Here is a 15,622-nt window from a genome sequence, read left to right as displayed (position 1 = left end):
TAAGAACACATGCAGTGTTTCCACCCAGGGCCCCCAGAAACTATAGAATCTCCCAAAAGCCATTCATTCAAATGATGTCTTAGAGAAGTCCTAAGAATGCAGATGGATTCTATCAGTGGCCTAAAAAAGAAGCTCACTGACTTTCCTCTGGAATCCTCTTCTCATTACTGAGAAAGTGGGCTTTGATTAACATTGAGCCATACACCAGCAATAATTGTAAGAAGGATCTTTTTTTTTTTTTTTTTTGGTCAGCCTATTTAAAATAATACACTTTGGCCTTTTGCATTTCCTAAACACTCTCGTGCACAGCAGCCTTTTGTATTATTTTAAAATGTGTGCTGGTCTTTACTTTCCAACTTGTCTGACGGACATTTGCTGATCTCACAAAAATGATACAAAGTAACGTACTTTGATTTCCCTTTCTGTTTAGGCTTCCGGTGGTACATTTAATGGATTCACCCAGGTAAGAGATCGGTTTGCTTGCACAACCCATCTGTTGAGAATGAGTGGCCTCAGTGTCACTTGAGTAACATAACGTTTAAGCGCGTCGGGGCAGCCTTGACCCTGTCACTTGCAAGTTTGGTAACGGAAGCAGCAATGATGGCAATATCGTAGGGTTGTGGTGAAGAGTCCATGAAATATGCAACCAGCACACTTTGCCCGGTAGCCCGGCACATACTAAGTACCTCTTGACTGTCCTAGCTACTGACATTGTTAGCCAACCACAGAATTACGCTGATTCCTCTACTAGAAATTAGAGGTTGTCCTGATCCGAGAGATCCACTAGATTCAGCTGTCGGAAAAGAAGAGAGAGGATTGTTTTGAACTAATGGGATGGGTCTTCAGAAAACAGAAATGGTTTTTAGGAGCCTCCTTACGCAGAATCATACACAGCCTTACCTGTGAAATGAGAAAGTTCCACTCAGACCCACATCCGAATGCAGGTACACACAAACACTAAGGGAGATGATAATGCATCTCTTCCGTCTGCCTGAAACTCTTTAAAAGGTCAGGTCAGGAGAATTGTTACTCATTTCTCTCTCTCTCTCTCTTTTTTTTTTTTTTTTTGAATTTGTGTGCTTAGCAGTTATAAATGCATGTCATTTAAAGAGCAACAAAATTGTATAATAGTGTTTTATATAGAAAGTTAAGACCATCCACACCTCCTCCATTTCTGATGATTTCTTAGAGGTAAATACTTCAACTCCTTTTACCAGGTTCTCTGATCTCAGCCACAGGTGTGCGCATAACTGTCTTATAATGCTACTTTGTGGTTCCTAAATCATTATCTATCTTCTGTTATCTATCAACTCCTCTCTGGAAGGTGCGGACTTAACATGCCTGCAGATAACCCCCCGCCCCCATGGCTCACCCCTCCTTCTCCCTCCTGCCCTCTCTCTCCCTGCTGTAGTCCCACCAAAGCCATCCAGCCAATCTCTGGTAATAGTAATAGTACGATGATACAAATGCTGTCAGCGCCCCAGCCATGAAGTTTCCGTTTACTTTTATGCCAGCCTTTTGTTCTCCTTTGAGGAAATAATTGCAGGCTCTTACTTGTTTGCTTGTTGGTTTGTTTGCTTAGTTTTTTAGGTACATCTCACTAATTCAGTCCCATACTCTGTAGTTCTGTGAATCTCCCCTCCTTTTTTGTTGGCAAACATTAAGCATTCAGTCGGTTTCATCTTCCCGAAGAATTTGCTCATCTCTCTTTCTGGACTGCTCCGTCTGAACTGGGTTCCCTCTGGCTACACCTGCTGCCCCAGCTGTTCCCCAGGCTCTTCTGGTATGTCTGACCTGGGACTGGCCTTCACCTCTTTCTTATGTCAGGCCTCTCTTTCTGGACACCAATCTGCCTCCTTTGTGGTTTAATACCACATACTAGAACATGTCCTCATCCACAAATTAAAGCACATCCTCCAGTAGGCTTTCTAAGAAAAGTATGCATGAGAAATATGTCTTGGTGACCTTATACATCTGAAAATGTCTGTATCTATGTACAAAATGGTCTGTTAGATTGGATATTTCATTAGGATATAATATTTTCCGTTAGAATTTTGAAGTCATTCCTCCATTTTCTCTACCTCCTAGTATTGCCACTGAGAGACTGTTGTTTTGATTCTTTTTAAAAAAAATTTATCTTAGATTTAGTAAAATTATCATGACAACTCCATGCTAATTTTTAGAATAAACAATTTTCTGACAGAACTATTTCACAAACAGAAACTTTACTTCATGTTTGACTTTTATAGCGAGATCATAAGAGTCTTTTTATTTCCCTCAAGAATAGGTTTTGAGGGGCGCCTCGGTGGCTTAGTCGGGTTAAGTGTCCTACTTGGGCTCAGGTGATGATCGCATGGCTCGTGAGTTTGAGCCCTGCATCAGACTCTGTGCTGACAGAGCCTGGAGCCTCCTTCAGATTCTGTGTCTCCCTCTCTCTCTGCCCCTCCCGTGCTCGTTCGCTTGCTCTCTCTCAAAAATAAATATTCTTTAAAAATTAAAAAAATAAATTTTTAGTTAATATTTGAGGATTTTGTCAGTTTTCCCAGGGGCCTTTCTTTTTTATAATTTTTTTTGACATTTATTTATTATTGAGAGGCAGAGAGACACAGAGTGTGAGCAGGGGAGGGGGCAGACACAGGGGCAGACACAGAATCTGAAGCAGGCTCCAAGCTCTGAGCTGTCAGCACAGAGCCCGATGCGGGGCTGGAACTCACAAACTGCGAGATCACAACCTGAGCCGAAGTCGGTTGCCTAACCAACTGAGACCCCCAGGTGCCCCACCTAGGGGCCTTTCTTAATCTTAGTTATTTATAGCTTCTCAGCCTTTTGGCTAAGATCAAGTGTTGAATAGTTATTTAAATTGTATTCTCCTTCCAAGTATCTATTATGTTGTTCTCCTTGTATTGACCCGTTCTTCATGTATTGGCTGGTCTTTAATTGGGCATCACCATTAATTGTGTAATACTGTAATAGTTCGCCAACATCATTTTCATCTACTACTAGAAATTCTGTAGCTTATTTCAGAACTTTAATTTCAATTTGCAGGCAATTTGTATTTGTGTAGAGACTGAACCATTAAAAACTATTGGGAAATGATTGATATTAGTCCTAGGTTTTATTTTAATTCCAATTTAGTAAACATACAGTCTTATGTTAGTTTCACGTGAACAGATAGAGGGGGTCTGTGTATTTACAATGGGATATTTCCGAGCCATAAAAAGGAATGAAATCTTGGCCATTTGCAAAAGTGAAATAAGGCGGCCAGAGAAAGACAGATACCATATGATTTCCCTCATATGTGGAATTTAAGAACTAAAACAAATGAGCAAAAGAATTAAAAAAGAGAAAGAGAAAGGCAAACCAAGAATCAGATTCTTAACTGTAGAGAACGCACTGGTCCTTACCAGAGGGGAGGTGGGCAGGGGGATGGGGGCAACAGGTGATGGGAATTAAGGAGTGCACCTGTTTGTGGTGAAGGGGGGGGTGATGTCTGGAAGTGTTGAATCATTATATTGTTATTTTGATTTTTGGTATTTTTAAGAAAACTTCTCTCTCTCTCTCTCTCTCTCTCTCTCTCTCTCTCTCTCTCTCTCTCCCCTTCTTTCTTTAGCTTTCTGCCCCCTTCGATACCACTCTTTCTTTCTGGAAGTTTGTAGCATCTCTTTTTTACCCCACTTTTCTGAAATTTTACAGTGATATTCTGTGGTCTCAGTCTATTTTCATGCATTGTACTAAGGCCCTATTAATCTAAAAATCTATGTCTGTTTTTAATTGGAGATTTTTTTTTTACCTTCCTCATGGTTTCTCTTCTGTTTTGGTTTTTCTCTCATTCTGTCGTATTCTCTTTTCCATATGTTCCTCACCTAGTCTTCTGATCATTGTTTTCCTTGCTGTTTCTTTTTCTTGATCATCTTTCTCTTCTTTCCAGCTCTTTTAACAAGTTTTTTTTACTCTTTTTTTAAATTTCCAAGAACTCTTTCATTTACTGAATATTTGCTTTTTAATAGCATCATCCTCTTATGTCATGAATACACTTCTATTATATCTCTGAAACTATTAATAAACATGATCGTTTTTGAAGGTTTTTTTTCCCACCTGCAAAGTCTTTATTTCTTCCATTTGCTTTTTTTTTTTTTAACTATTCAGTTTTTTCCTTTAATATGTGAGACTTTTCCTAAATGTCTGGTGATACTGGCTATCTACTCCCATTTAAGAGTGAGATAGTAAAAAGCTGTCAGGGAACTTGTACCGGTAGGTAGAGTTCTCTGACTATAGGTGTTGTTCTGGAACTTTCTGGCTCATTTTTCCTGTTGAGGAGCCCCTGATGTGAAATTCTTCAGGCATTTATTTTTCTTGGGCTGGTTAAACTTCCAGCTCTCTGTCTCATGTCTGGCGGGTATAATGGGAGGTGACTGGGAAAGAAGTTGGGGGTGGGGAGTGGAGTCCCCACTCTCAGTATTTATTATTCCTAAGATGTCTGTGTGTTCCCTAGTCCAGAGACCCTCTGTTTCAGCCTCTGCAAAAATGTCAAGTCTTGTATTGGAGTGAAGGATATCACTTGGTTTGCAGATCGATGAAAGGATCTTGAGGTCCAGTCACTTTTTAGTAGACTTCCAGCCAGCTCCCCACCTTTAGCACCACCCAGCTTCTATTTCCCTTGGTACCCACATTTCTAAATCTTTTGTAAAAAAAAATTTTAATGTTCATTTATTTCTGAGAGAGAGAGATAGGCAGACAGACAGACAGAGCAAGAATGGGGAGGGACAGAGGGAGAAGGAGATACAGAATCCAAATCAGGCTCCAGGCTCTGAGTTGTCAGCACAGAGCCCCACGATATGTCATGAAATGAGAGATCTTGACCTGAGCCGAAGTCGGAGGCTTAACTGACTGAGCCACCCAGGTGCCCCCCTCCCCTGCCCCTTGTCTCTAATTCTTGATCCTTTAGGAATTCTGAGTAATAAACCAGGTTGCTTTTTTGGCATTTCTTACATCACCTTAGGATACAGATTTTTTCTGGGTCTGCCAACTTGTCCATTTGTCTGCTTTTCAGTTTCAAAATTTTGTTGCTCTTATCTTTCTTCTCATGCTTTTTATGCTCAGGGATTTATGCCTTTTTAAATTTGCTTTATGAAATTCCCTTTATGGTTTAGTTTGCATTCTGGAGGTAACAGAGGTAACTGCCTCGATTCGACACCTTTAACCAAGTGTCACTATCTCAGCTTTTCTGTTGGGAACCTTTTCTGTAGGTACTTTTTTTTGTCTTCAACTGGTCAGATTAACCAGGAAAGACTTTTCCAGTCTTCCATCTGCTGGTTATAAACCTGGCTACTAGCATAAGGAGAGGTGAATATTGTCTTAGAGATCACTGTTCCCTTAGATTTATTCCAGCTTGATTTTTTAGGTCAATGAATACAGGGTATAAAATGTTTAAGTTTTGGTTCAATATTAGCCCATAGAGGTCATACTTAGGTAACAGTGTAAGATTGAATTTCCAACATTTAAAAAAGTGTGAACATATAGCTTAGAGCGACTGAACTCTTTTTTTTTCCTCCTTTTTTAGTGTTTTATTTATTTTTAAGAGAGAGAGCATGAGCAGGGGAGGGTCAGAGAGAGAGGGGGACAGACTCTGCGCTGAAAGCTTCGGTGCTGACAGCAGCGAGCCCGGTGTGTGGCTGGATCACGACCTGAGTTGAAGTTGGATACTCAACTGACTGAGCCACCCGAGCGCCCCTTCGAGTTGTTAAATTCTAATTCAGTGTTGATGTCCAGAAGATAAGCTGCAGAACAGAAATGTCCCTGAAATCACTGCCCGCTTTTAAATGATTCTATATTATTATATAGTATCATGCTAACCTACATTTATGACATCTATGTTTAGAACATCTACTGTTAAAATTACTTTCGCATTACCTGCTCTTCTGATTTAAAATAAAAGGAGACTGTTAAAAAACTTTATAATATGTTTATGGATACAATTGATGGAAGCTAATTTAAATGATATCTTTGTCTTGTTGTTTTTTTTTTAAGCAAGTTAGGTGGAACCTTCATAATTTTTCCTCTTTTATTTTCTCCCCAATTTCAGCCCCAGGACACTTCATTGTTCACCATGCAGACAGACCAGAGCATGATCTGTAACTTGGTAAGTTAACTTTGGTGTGTGTTTTGGGGAAGCTGTTACTTCCTGCTGAATGTTCTAGGGTCGATCATTCTAGGTTATCTAGAGCTTGAATATCCAGAATGTGGTTTCTGCAGCCCTTTCTTTTCTGGAAGATAGGAATGAAGGCTTCTGAAAAATCTCATGGTGTCTTTGATGTTGGTTGCTTCTATTTATAAAGGCACAGTGATCCCAACAAAACACAAAAGTCTCCTAGTTAATGGGCTTCCGTGGAAATCCATCAATGGCGTGGATGTTTCTGCCTGCATGTAACTTACTCCACAGGATTGAAAGTGAAATAGCTTTGAGAATTCATGCTCCAAAATAGATCTTTCCTTCTTCTTGAGCTGGAAGCGACCTCATTTCTCATCTCTCATCTCCCTCCATTTTGTGAGTTGTAGAAAGTCGTGCATAGTAGAGATAGGATCCTTATGTTGCTGCCAGAGGAAGTAGAAAAAAGGCTTAGCTCGGAATCACTCCTCTTGGTGTTAGAGGAGATCCCTCCAAGATTGTTGTTGCAATTGTCATGGGAAACCCTTTCCCCAGCAGCTTCCTAGTGAAGTCAAGTTGCATGAAGAAGCCTTGAGTGATGTCACTGGGAACTTGGCAGTGGTACACTACGGAGGACGGGGCGCTGTGAGAATTCGTTTACAAGGGTTATTTGTAGCTCACTGGTTTTCCCGTGGGAACGGTATGTAGTTATCCCAGCTCCTGGCTTTCGCACTGGACGCTGAGAATTGGATTTACGTAGAATAAATTTTTCTTTTTAGATGATTTCACTTCTAAGTAAGGAATTCTGTTCTGGGAGGTTTGTCTTTTTTATTTATTTATTTTTATTTATTTATTTATTTTTTAGTTTGTTTTTTTTTTTTAATTTACATCCAAATTAGTTAGCATCTAGTGCAATAATGATTTCAGGAGTAGATTCCTTAGTGCCCCTTGCCCATGTAGCCCATCCCCCCTCCCACACCCCTTCCAGCAACCCTCTGTTTGTTCTCCACCTTTAAGAGTCTCTTCTGTTTTTTCCCCTCCCTGTTTTTATATTATTTTTGTTTCCCTTCCCTTATGTTCATCTGTTTTGTCTCTTAAAGTCCTCATATGAGTGAAGTCATATGATATTTGTCTTTCTCTGACTGACTCATTTCACTTAGCATAATACCCTCCAGTTGCATCCACGTAGTTGCAAATGGCAAGATTTCATTCTTTTTGACTGCCGAGTAGTGCTCCATTGTATATATATACCACATCTACTTTATCCATTCATCCATCGATGGACATTTGGGCTCTTTCCATACTTTGGCTATTGTTTCCATACTTTGGCTATAAACGTGGGGGTGCATGTGTCCCTTCGAAACAGCATACCTGTATCCCGTGGATAAATGCCTAGTAGTGCAATTGGTGGGTCGTAGGGTAGTTCTATTTTTAATTTTTTGAGGAACCTCCAGAGTGGCTGTTTTCGAGAGTGGCTGCACCAGTTTGCATTCCCACCAACAATGCAAAAGAGATGGGAGGTTTGTCTTAAAGGTTACTTCGATATTTCTCAAAGGCCAGGACGTCTGGAATGCCATGTCTGTAGATAGTCATACTTTTTGCCTTTTGGGTAACCAGGTGAGAGGTGGAGCTGTGTGGCTTGCAAATAAAGATTTAAGTACTTAAAATGCAAATTATGTAGGTGCTGATAATGGAGCCAGAGGGACTTACGTGTCATAGTCATTGGTGATTTTCAGCCTGAGTGATGGAGTAAGGGTTATACTAATGCTGGAAGATGAGACTGTTAATTATTGCTTGTGAATGGGTCAAGAAAAATGGAGAAATACTGGAATAAAAAGAAAGGCAGTGGGTCATAATTAAACTCACACCTATTACTTTGATGCAGAAGTCCAGACATAGAATCCCATGGTTTTTAAGTTTCTCAAAACATCTTCGTACTGCCCACAGCTCGCTGTAGAAGCTTCCATTTCTTGCTCTTCCCTTCTTTTGATATGTATTCTCTGAAGCATACATCTCGCACCTTCTTTCCATTGGGACTCTTAGCTTTGTCATGGCCAGCACTGCAGAAGCTTCTAACGTTGGCTGGGCCATGTGAGGAACTCGGAAATCCTAGCAAACCCACTTCTCCTGCTGAGTTGTGGTTATATAGGATCTTCCCAGGAGCAGGACAGTTTCCCAACATTTGGTTCATTGACTGGTCTGAGCAAGGTGAAGGCTGAGGTTCGTAGTCAACTGCACATCTCCACAGTCTGCATCTTACGGCCCACGGGACATCCCTTGAGTGTAAGTTTAAACTCTTTTGAATCTGCAAACCTTGCTCAGGGCTCAGTTAGCTCTATGTCCCTTACAGTTCCCACTAAATTAGCTTTCCCAAATTTGGAGAAACAGGACTCTAAGGCAAGTGCCATACTGGAATGTGACTAGACTCTTTTTTTTTTAAAGTTTATTTATTTCTTTTGAGAGTGAGAGTGAAAGCCGGCGCATGATTGGGGGAGGGGCAGAGAGAGGGAGACAGAGAATTCCCAAGCAGGATCCATGCTCCCAGTGAAGAGCACCACACGGGGCTTCAACTCACAAAATTGCCATATCGTGACCTGAGCCGAAACCAAGAGTCGGACGCTTAACCGACTGAGCCACTCAGATGCCCCAAGAATGTGACTAGACTCTTAACCCCACTCCCAACCTATCTCCTTCCTTTGCAATGACCTGCCTTCCATCTCATGACAGAGGACACTAGAAAATGTGCACTGAGGCTGTACTTACCATTCTGTTCTAAAGGAAGAATTCCATTTCTGTGTCTCAGAGTTAAACCGTTGGGACATCCTGCTGCCACCAGTAAATTTAGAGTATACTTCTCCTTTGAATGTGTAATGATCACCACCCCGGCAACTAGTGCTCGTAAATGGGTATGGCTTGGATCAACCCATTCACAAATCTGCCAAGGGAGTCATCTTGCAGAAAGAAAGTGGTAGAAACAGGGCATAATTCTGACCAGGACTATTTTAGATGTTTCCGCAACATGTGGTTCACGGTCTGCCTGTGCTTTTCTTCCATCTTGACAAAATATTTACAATTTTACATTATCTTAGAAGGGATAGAAGGGTGACTTCTATTTCTAAATTGGAGTAGGTGATTTGATGTGCAGTCATGCTACCATGTCTCATCCTTACTAATGACTCAGTGAGTTATATTTCTCCCCCTAGAATTTAAGTTGTTAAGTTGCACAGCTGTATTGTGATATCTCACATGATATTATAATATAGGGGAGGTGTTGTGACTTGTGGGGACATAACCAATCCTACGTCCTCTTCATACTGTGTTTCTGTTGCATTATCTGATTTCAGTAAGCAAATGCAAGTCACATCATATATGAAAGCACTTACTTATTCTTGCCTTGAGTAAAACTTCAGTTTCTTTGGACTTCCAAGAAACCCAGACTCTGATGCAAATGTTTTTTTCATTTTACGTTATCTAGATGTATATATATGTACGATGATATATTTATTTGACTCATATTTGGAAGCTTCTTTTGGTTCCTTATCTGGCTTCAGACTTTCTCCTTATAGACTCAGCCCCCAAGGGGACCGCCACCTGCATATGGATTCCTTGGGGCTTTGTCAAATTACCCTTCTTGTCCCTGTTGTGTAGGTCATTTGATATCGTCCTCTCATAGCAAATCACCTTGATTCCAAAATGGTAAGATCATATCCTGAGAGCTTACAGCATCTCTTGGCTGCTATGAAACCTTGCTCCATTATGAAGATAATTCTTTTGGAACAATAAAAGTGAAGTCTTTTCCCATAAAAAACTCTTGAGAGTATATTAGAGCGAATTTATCTTATTCTTTCTTAAAAATTGTGTCAGATCGCCCCCTTAAAGGTTATAAAAGCCCATAAAAATATCAAATCGCTGCACACTTGTCTACCAAAGTGTCCTTTCTCTTTTATTGTGTGTGTGACCATGGAGTGAGTCACGGTGGAAGATGCGGTGGGGGCGGCGCAAGAGAAATATTTTGTGTGTTAATCCAGCACGAAGGTACTTGTTATTCATTTCCTGTAATCTCAGCCTACCTTTCCCATCCCTTCCATATGGAACTTGTCAAAGGGGCTTTGGCTCTTCATTGCTTCTGATGAGGGAGAGTTTGACAGAAGTTACTGATTTCCCCAATCACAGTGTTTTTGGAAACTTCTTACTCCTCTAGCAAAACACTTTTCAACTTTCTTAACACTTTAAATGTCCTGATGGAAAAGGACCTCAATGTGCCTTCTGATGGCCATCCATTTAGTGAAATCATGCAGCTAAATAAACGTGCTTACATTAGTCAGAATTGAAAAAGGGGAAACATTTTCAGTAGCCGTGGTGATATGCATTGGCTGTGGTGTTCTTAAGGGGCCTGTTGTTACTTAATATTGCTAATTTTGAAACTAACGAAGTCTGGAGTGAAGAGATTCCAGAGGCTTGATTCAGCATATAATTGGGAGGTCTGTGTGTCAAGGTCACCGTGGGATGGAAAATCCTCACGCTTGGCCACACAATTAGAAGAGTCTAATTGGTATCACAGAGAATACCACCCTGTGGTCCCCTAAAGAATTAGCTTATTATATGAAGAGACTGATTGCTAAGAATTTGTTTGGGGAGCGGGGGAAAGTGGAACGAGACACTGAACAGGAATATACAAGGCCGCAAAGCATCTGTGATTGTGGTGGCTACTTGCCAGGTAACTGGGTCTGCTCCTCCCAGCCAGGTGAGTGGGACAGTGGCTTCATGGTGACCTAGTCATGCAGATGAATGCATTTTGATCTAAATATTGGAGTGACCCTTCAATTTGGGGTCATTTGAAATGCAGTGCATATCAGAGCCAGAAGGTCCCAGAACCCTGTGCCTCTGAGCTCTTTCTCGAGACCTCCTTCCAACTCCTAAGGGAGCTCTTAGGATCTCCTCTCTCTCTGCGAAATGGCAGAAAGTACCATTTTAGGATCTCTTGCAGACATCATAAAGCTGCAAGTACGTAAAACGAGTAGTAGCCAAAATGGTAAGTCTTTGTCTGACTTCAGGGGAAATGACAGTGCTTGATGATGCTAAAGAAAAGCCTAATTAAGAGTTCATTTCTAGAGTTTCCAGTTAAGGGCTCCTGATGCCAAATGTGCGGCTTTTTTTCCGGCACGGACTTCATGAAGCTAGTTGCCCATAGGATGATGAAGAAAGTCTTAATTGTCCAGTATCCTGTGATGTTATCTACTCACGTGTTGAATCTTTTTCCTCTGACCCTAAAACAAACAATCAAAGGCTGAATCTGAACAGGCCCTACCCACAGAGCCGAAAGCAGAGGAGCCCCCTGCTGCCGCCACACCTGCTGTCGGGCTGGACTCTGGACTGGACACCCGGGCTGAGGAGCCAGTGGAGGGGGCAGTGGTGAGCGCCGCCCCCTTCCCACCCTCCACCTGCCTTCCCTGCCACAGCCCTGCTCATCTCATGATCTCATTTCTCCCTTCTCATCCATGCTTCACTTGGGCCAAATCACCTCATCTGCCATGGCTCCCCAGGTGCAAATAGCCTTTGTGCCCTTGACAGTGAAACTTCATTCTCGTTTATGTTTTTAAAAGGACGATATCCAGACACCTGATCTTTTGATCTAGTGAGAAATGTCATATAACCTCAGGCTTGGTTCTCAAAAAAAGGGTGTCTTAATTCTTTTCTGAGACTCTCCCATTCATGGTAGGTAGGTTGTAGAACTCACAAATAACCAGCCTTGTTGCCGTTGTGCTCTGTCTGTGATGGGCTAGCAATGGCCCTGCAGGGAGGGACCAACCTGCGGGTGATAAACAGAAGGATACTAACTTTGTTGTCTACATATTGATTTCTTACAATGTTAGTTTCGTAGGTTGGTTAAGTCTCAGTGGCGGATGGAAACCCCATATTAAAAACCCTTGAATCTATAAAGATTCCTATGTGTACAACCATTTCCTCAAAACCACATCTGGTGTTGGCTCTTAAAAGAGGGACCTTGAGGTTGTATTCTGTGCAAGGGCGGGGACCCTCTGTCTGCTTGGAAACCCACTCTTACCCCGCTCCACACAGCCACATAACACACCAGGCTGAGCTCTCTACGCACCATATTGAATTGGACAGTGTAGCGCTCATGAAAGCGATGATAACACCAAGAAAGATTTAATTCAGGATACTCATGGAGAGTGGAAAATAGTTTATGTATGAAATGCAGTTAAAATGTCTCCCAAGAATCTCGATCAGGTTACCATTCATTATAGTCTTTACAGAATCTGTACAAAGATGAAAATCAGCCTCCCTCTTCCCCAGAAGAACATTGCCTAGATTAGATAACTGGAGAAATTAAAGTTATATTTCTTGCTATCATTTGTTGTTGTTATTTTACCAGGAAGAGGGTAGGTCACCGGTCAAATCTATGGTTTATTAACAGAGTAGAAAATAAATAATAGGGTAAGATAGTGATGGGAAATACAGACTCAAGCAAAAGGATTTTCCACTTACAGAGTTGGACAGAGTTCTGCAGGGAAAACAAGAACTGTGCTCTGCTAGGTTGAGTCGCTGTTGGAAGTGCTGCTTACACGGACTTCAGATTGGAGAGCGCTGAGGCTCAGTCTCAGGGCTCCAGTGTCGGATTTTCTCCCACATTCGCTAGTGATCTTCATAACTCAGTGCAGATGCCCCCCTCCATTGGGTGTCAGATTTCAAACTGTCCTCCCATGTTCCCTTTAAGATGATTTAAATAACAAAGGAAGGGGAAGACACAGTTAATTTTGTTTTACTACTGTTAGAAAGGGAATTGATTTTCAAAAGACTACAGGTGACACCCGGGAGTTTGATATTGATGAGGTTCAGATGGTGATTTAGAAATGGCTTCAGTCCCAAAAAGTTGTCGCCAAATTTCTGTTTTGAATAGCAGCACAGACTTCATCCTCACCAGTACTTTGAAAGCACATGGATTCCGTGCCCCAGTGTAAGGCTTGATGCCAAAACACCCAGGGTTTTGAGCAAGGCTGTGTGATGTCATGCCGTAGATTGGAGGTGTGAAATAGACAAGCTCACGAGTTAAATACCAGCTGGAATGTCAGTTGTCCATGGTCCCCTCTCAGCAGGTCCTGGCCATGTACCAATTGCACCTATCCTTCTTTAAACAGACCTACAGAAGTAGTTTTTGTTTTCAGAATTCAAATTCAGAGGCGCCTGGGTGGCTTAGTTGGTTAAGCGTCCAGGCTCAGGTCATGATCTCACAGTTTGTGGCGTCAAGCCCCACATTGGGCTCTGCATTGACAGCACGGAGCCTGCTTGGGATTCTCTCCCTCTGCCCCTCCCCTGCTTGTGCTCTCTCTCTCCCTCAAAAAAAAACAAAACCAAAACCAAAAACAACCAGAGTCCAAATTCATTGTTTTTTCCAATGAACAATATTAATAGCTACCCATTACTAAGCAGCTACTATATCAGACCCACCATGAAGATTTATAATCTTTTTTAACCAAGGTTGATTTAAAAAATATTTAACACACCATGTGGTACAACCATCACTAAAACCAGCTTCCCTCATGTCGGGTAAGGAGATATTGGACAGAATTCCTCTTTCTGAAAACACTTGTCTCCTAAAGCTTGTAAGTGAACTTTGGAGAATAAAAAACAATTTGGATCCCTTGTGAAATATAAGGCAATTTGGAGAGTCCTACGAAGGATTCAGGTACCTGTCGAGACGCGGAGGTTCTGTGGGAACCACAGGTACAGCCCATCTGTGAGCCACCCTCTCTGAGGAGAAAACGTTCCAGTAACTCCTTTTCCCATCTTCATACCATCTGAAAAATGGCAACAGAAGAAGGCAGCTTACAGCAGCTCACTTGGACTAACGCTCATCAAAGGTAGCTCCTGTCTCTGTGTCATAAATTGACATGCTTGGATCAGGTCCGTTCTTCTCCATGTTCTCCCTTGAACTTAGGGAAACACCATCCTATAGAATGTAGTTTTGTCGTCGAATGTGGATTTACAGCTTCTTGCTTCCGGTCATAATCATGTAAGATAGTATTAGGGTTATTTTTTCCAAAGAAAGTTCTTCTCCCTTGCTAGATGTGTGATATTTAGTTGTAAAGACATAAAAAATTCACCTTGTGTTCTGAGAATTAATTAGTAGGTTGGCTATGGCTGTCATCAGTCAGGATTGGGTTGACATGACCTTTTGAGGTCCTTTTTTTTTTTTTTTTTTTTGCTGCCAAAATGTCACCACACAGTTATTATATTGAGTCTTGACAATGCATCTCATATGAGGTGAAGTTTGTGGTGGTTTTGTTAAAAAAAAAAAGAGAGAAAGGCAAATGCAATTTCAGAAACAGGAAATCTTAACCGTGGTTCACAAAGAAACCTAGGGCTTTCAAGAGAAGTAATTATTACATTTTTGTTTGTTGTTCTATTCCCCTTTACCTAATGTTTTTAGTTTTTCCCTACAATGCTAAATTGCTCCCGTATATCTGTAGGATGCATTTTATTTTTATCTATTTATTTTTTAACATTTATTTAATGTCGAGAGACAGAGAGTGAGTGGGGGAGGGGTAGAGAGAGAGGAACACAGAATCCGAAGCAGGTTCCAGGCTCCGAGCTATCAGCACAGAGCCAGACACAGGGCTTGAACCCAAGAACTGCAAGATCATGACTGGAGCTGAAGTCGGATGCTTAACCGACTGAGCCACCCGGGCACCCCTCTGCAGGATACATCTTAAAAGCCAACACTTGTTTCTTGTCCAAATGTTTCCATGTTATATAAGTGATGGAAATCATCTTTAGGAAAATAGATGATCAGTATTTGCTTCAGATATATATCAGAAAATTAGGTTAAGAATCAGATAAAGATTTTTACCTGCATTTGTTCCATTTTCTTGTTAGAAAGTCACTTTCTAATTTTTTCTAAATTTCTGTCTGCTCCTGTATTTTGCTCTGATGATGTGAACTGGACCAATGCTTTTTTTTTTTTTTTTTTGGCCTATTATTTTTAAATATACTGCAATTAAATTTAGGGTTACCGTGATTTCTAAAACAGAAATGGGGGAAAGATCAAGGCAAAGATGTTTTTAGAATTGGTGGAGAAACCTGGAAGGCGAAACATTGACCCATTATTCTGGGGTCTACTTTTGTTTTCACTGCGTTTTGTTTTTTTGAAGATGTCACCAGACTTAAGTTGACTTGTCAACACCAACTTAAGCCACCAAGGGGCGGGGGGGAATATATATATATATAACACTTAATCTTGCTAGGAAGATTTCTGTGTGCTTCAGTAGAAGGCATGTGGCTGTTTCTTCCTTCATTCAGTTGACAAATATATTGGAGTCCTCCCTAGATGTCAGGCTCTATTCTGGATCTGGGGCATACAGTGATACAGTAAATAGACACAGTTTCTGCCATCCAAGTTCACACAGACTAGTGGTGGAGGAGGTCAAGATTACAGCGTGCTCGAGGTTTCTTCCATGA

The 15,622-nt window shown here is 41.2% G+C and overlaps 1 protein-coding gene across 2 annotated transcripts in view; it reads left to right on the top strand.

The window, feature by feature from the left end:
- AMPH (amphiphysin) overlaps positions 1-15,622 on the top strand; it is a 248,408-nt gene that overhangs the window by 206,521 nt on the left and 26,265 nt on the right. The window contains exons 15-17 of one of the 2 annotated variants that reach the window (XM_027071623.2): positions 431-463; positions 6,083-6,139; positions 11,432-11,557. In XM_027071623.2, the coding sequence (XP_026927424.2) occupies positions 431-463; positions 6,083-6,139; positions 11,432-11,557 (216 nt within the window). The remainder of the gene's footprint in view (positions 1-430; positions 464-6,082; positions 6,140-11,431; positions 11,558-15,622) is intronic. The other variant, XM_027071625.2, reaches the window with a different exon arrangement.

This window comes from Acinonyx jubatus, chromosome A2 (genome assembly GCF_027475565.1).
Source record: "Acinonyx jubatus isolate Ajub_Pintada_27869175 chromosome A2, VMU_Ajub_asm_v1.0, whole genome shotgun sequence".
In the NCBI taxonomy this organism is placed as follows: domain Eukaryota; kingdom Metazoa; phylum Chordata; class Mammalia; order Carnivora; family Felidae; genus Acinonyx; species Acinonyx jubatus.
Note: the sequence above shows the minus strand (reverse complement) of the source record. Positions and strands in the feature narration are given on the sequence as shown.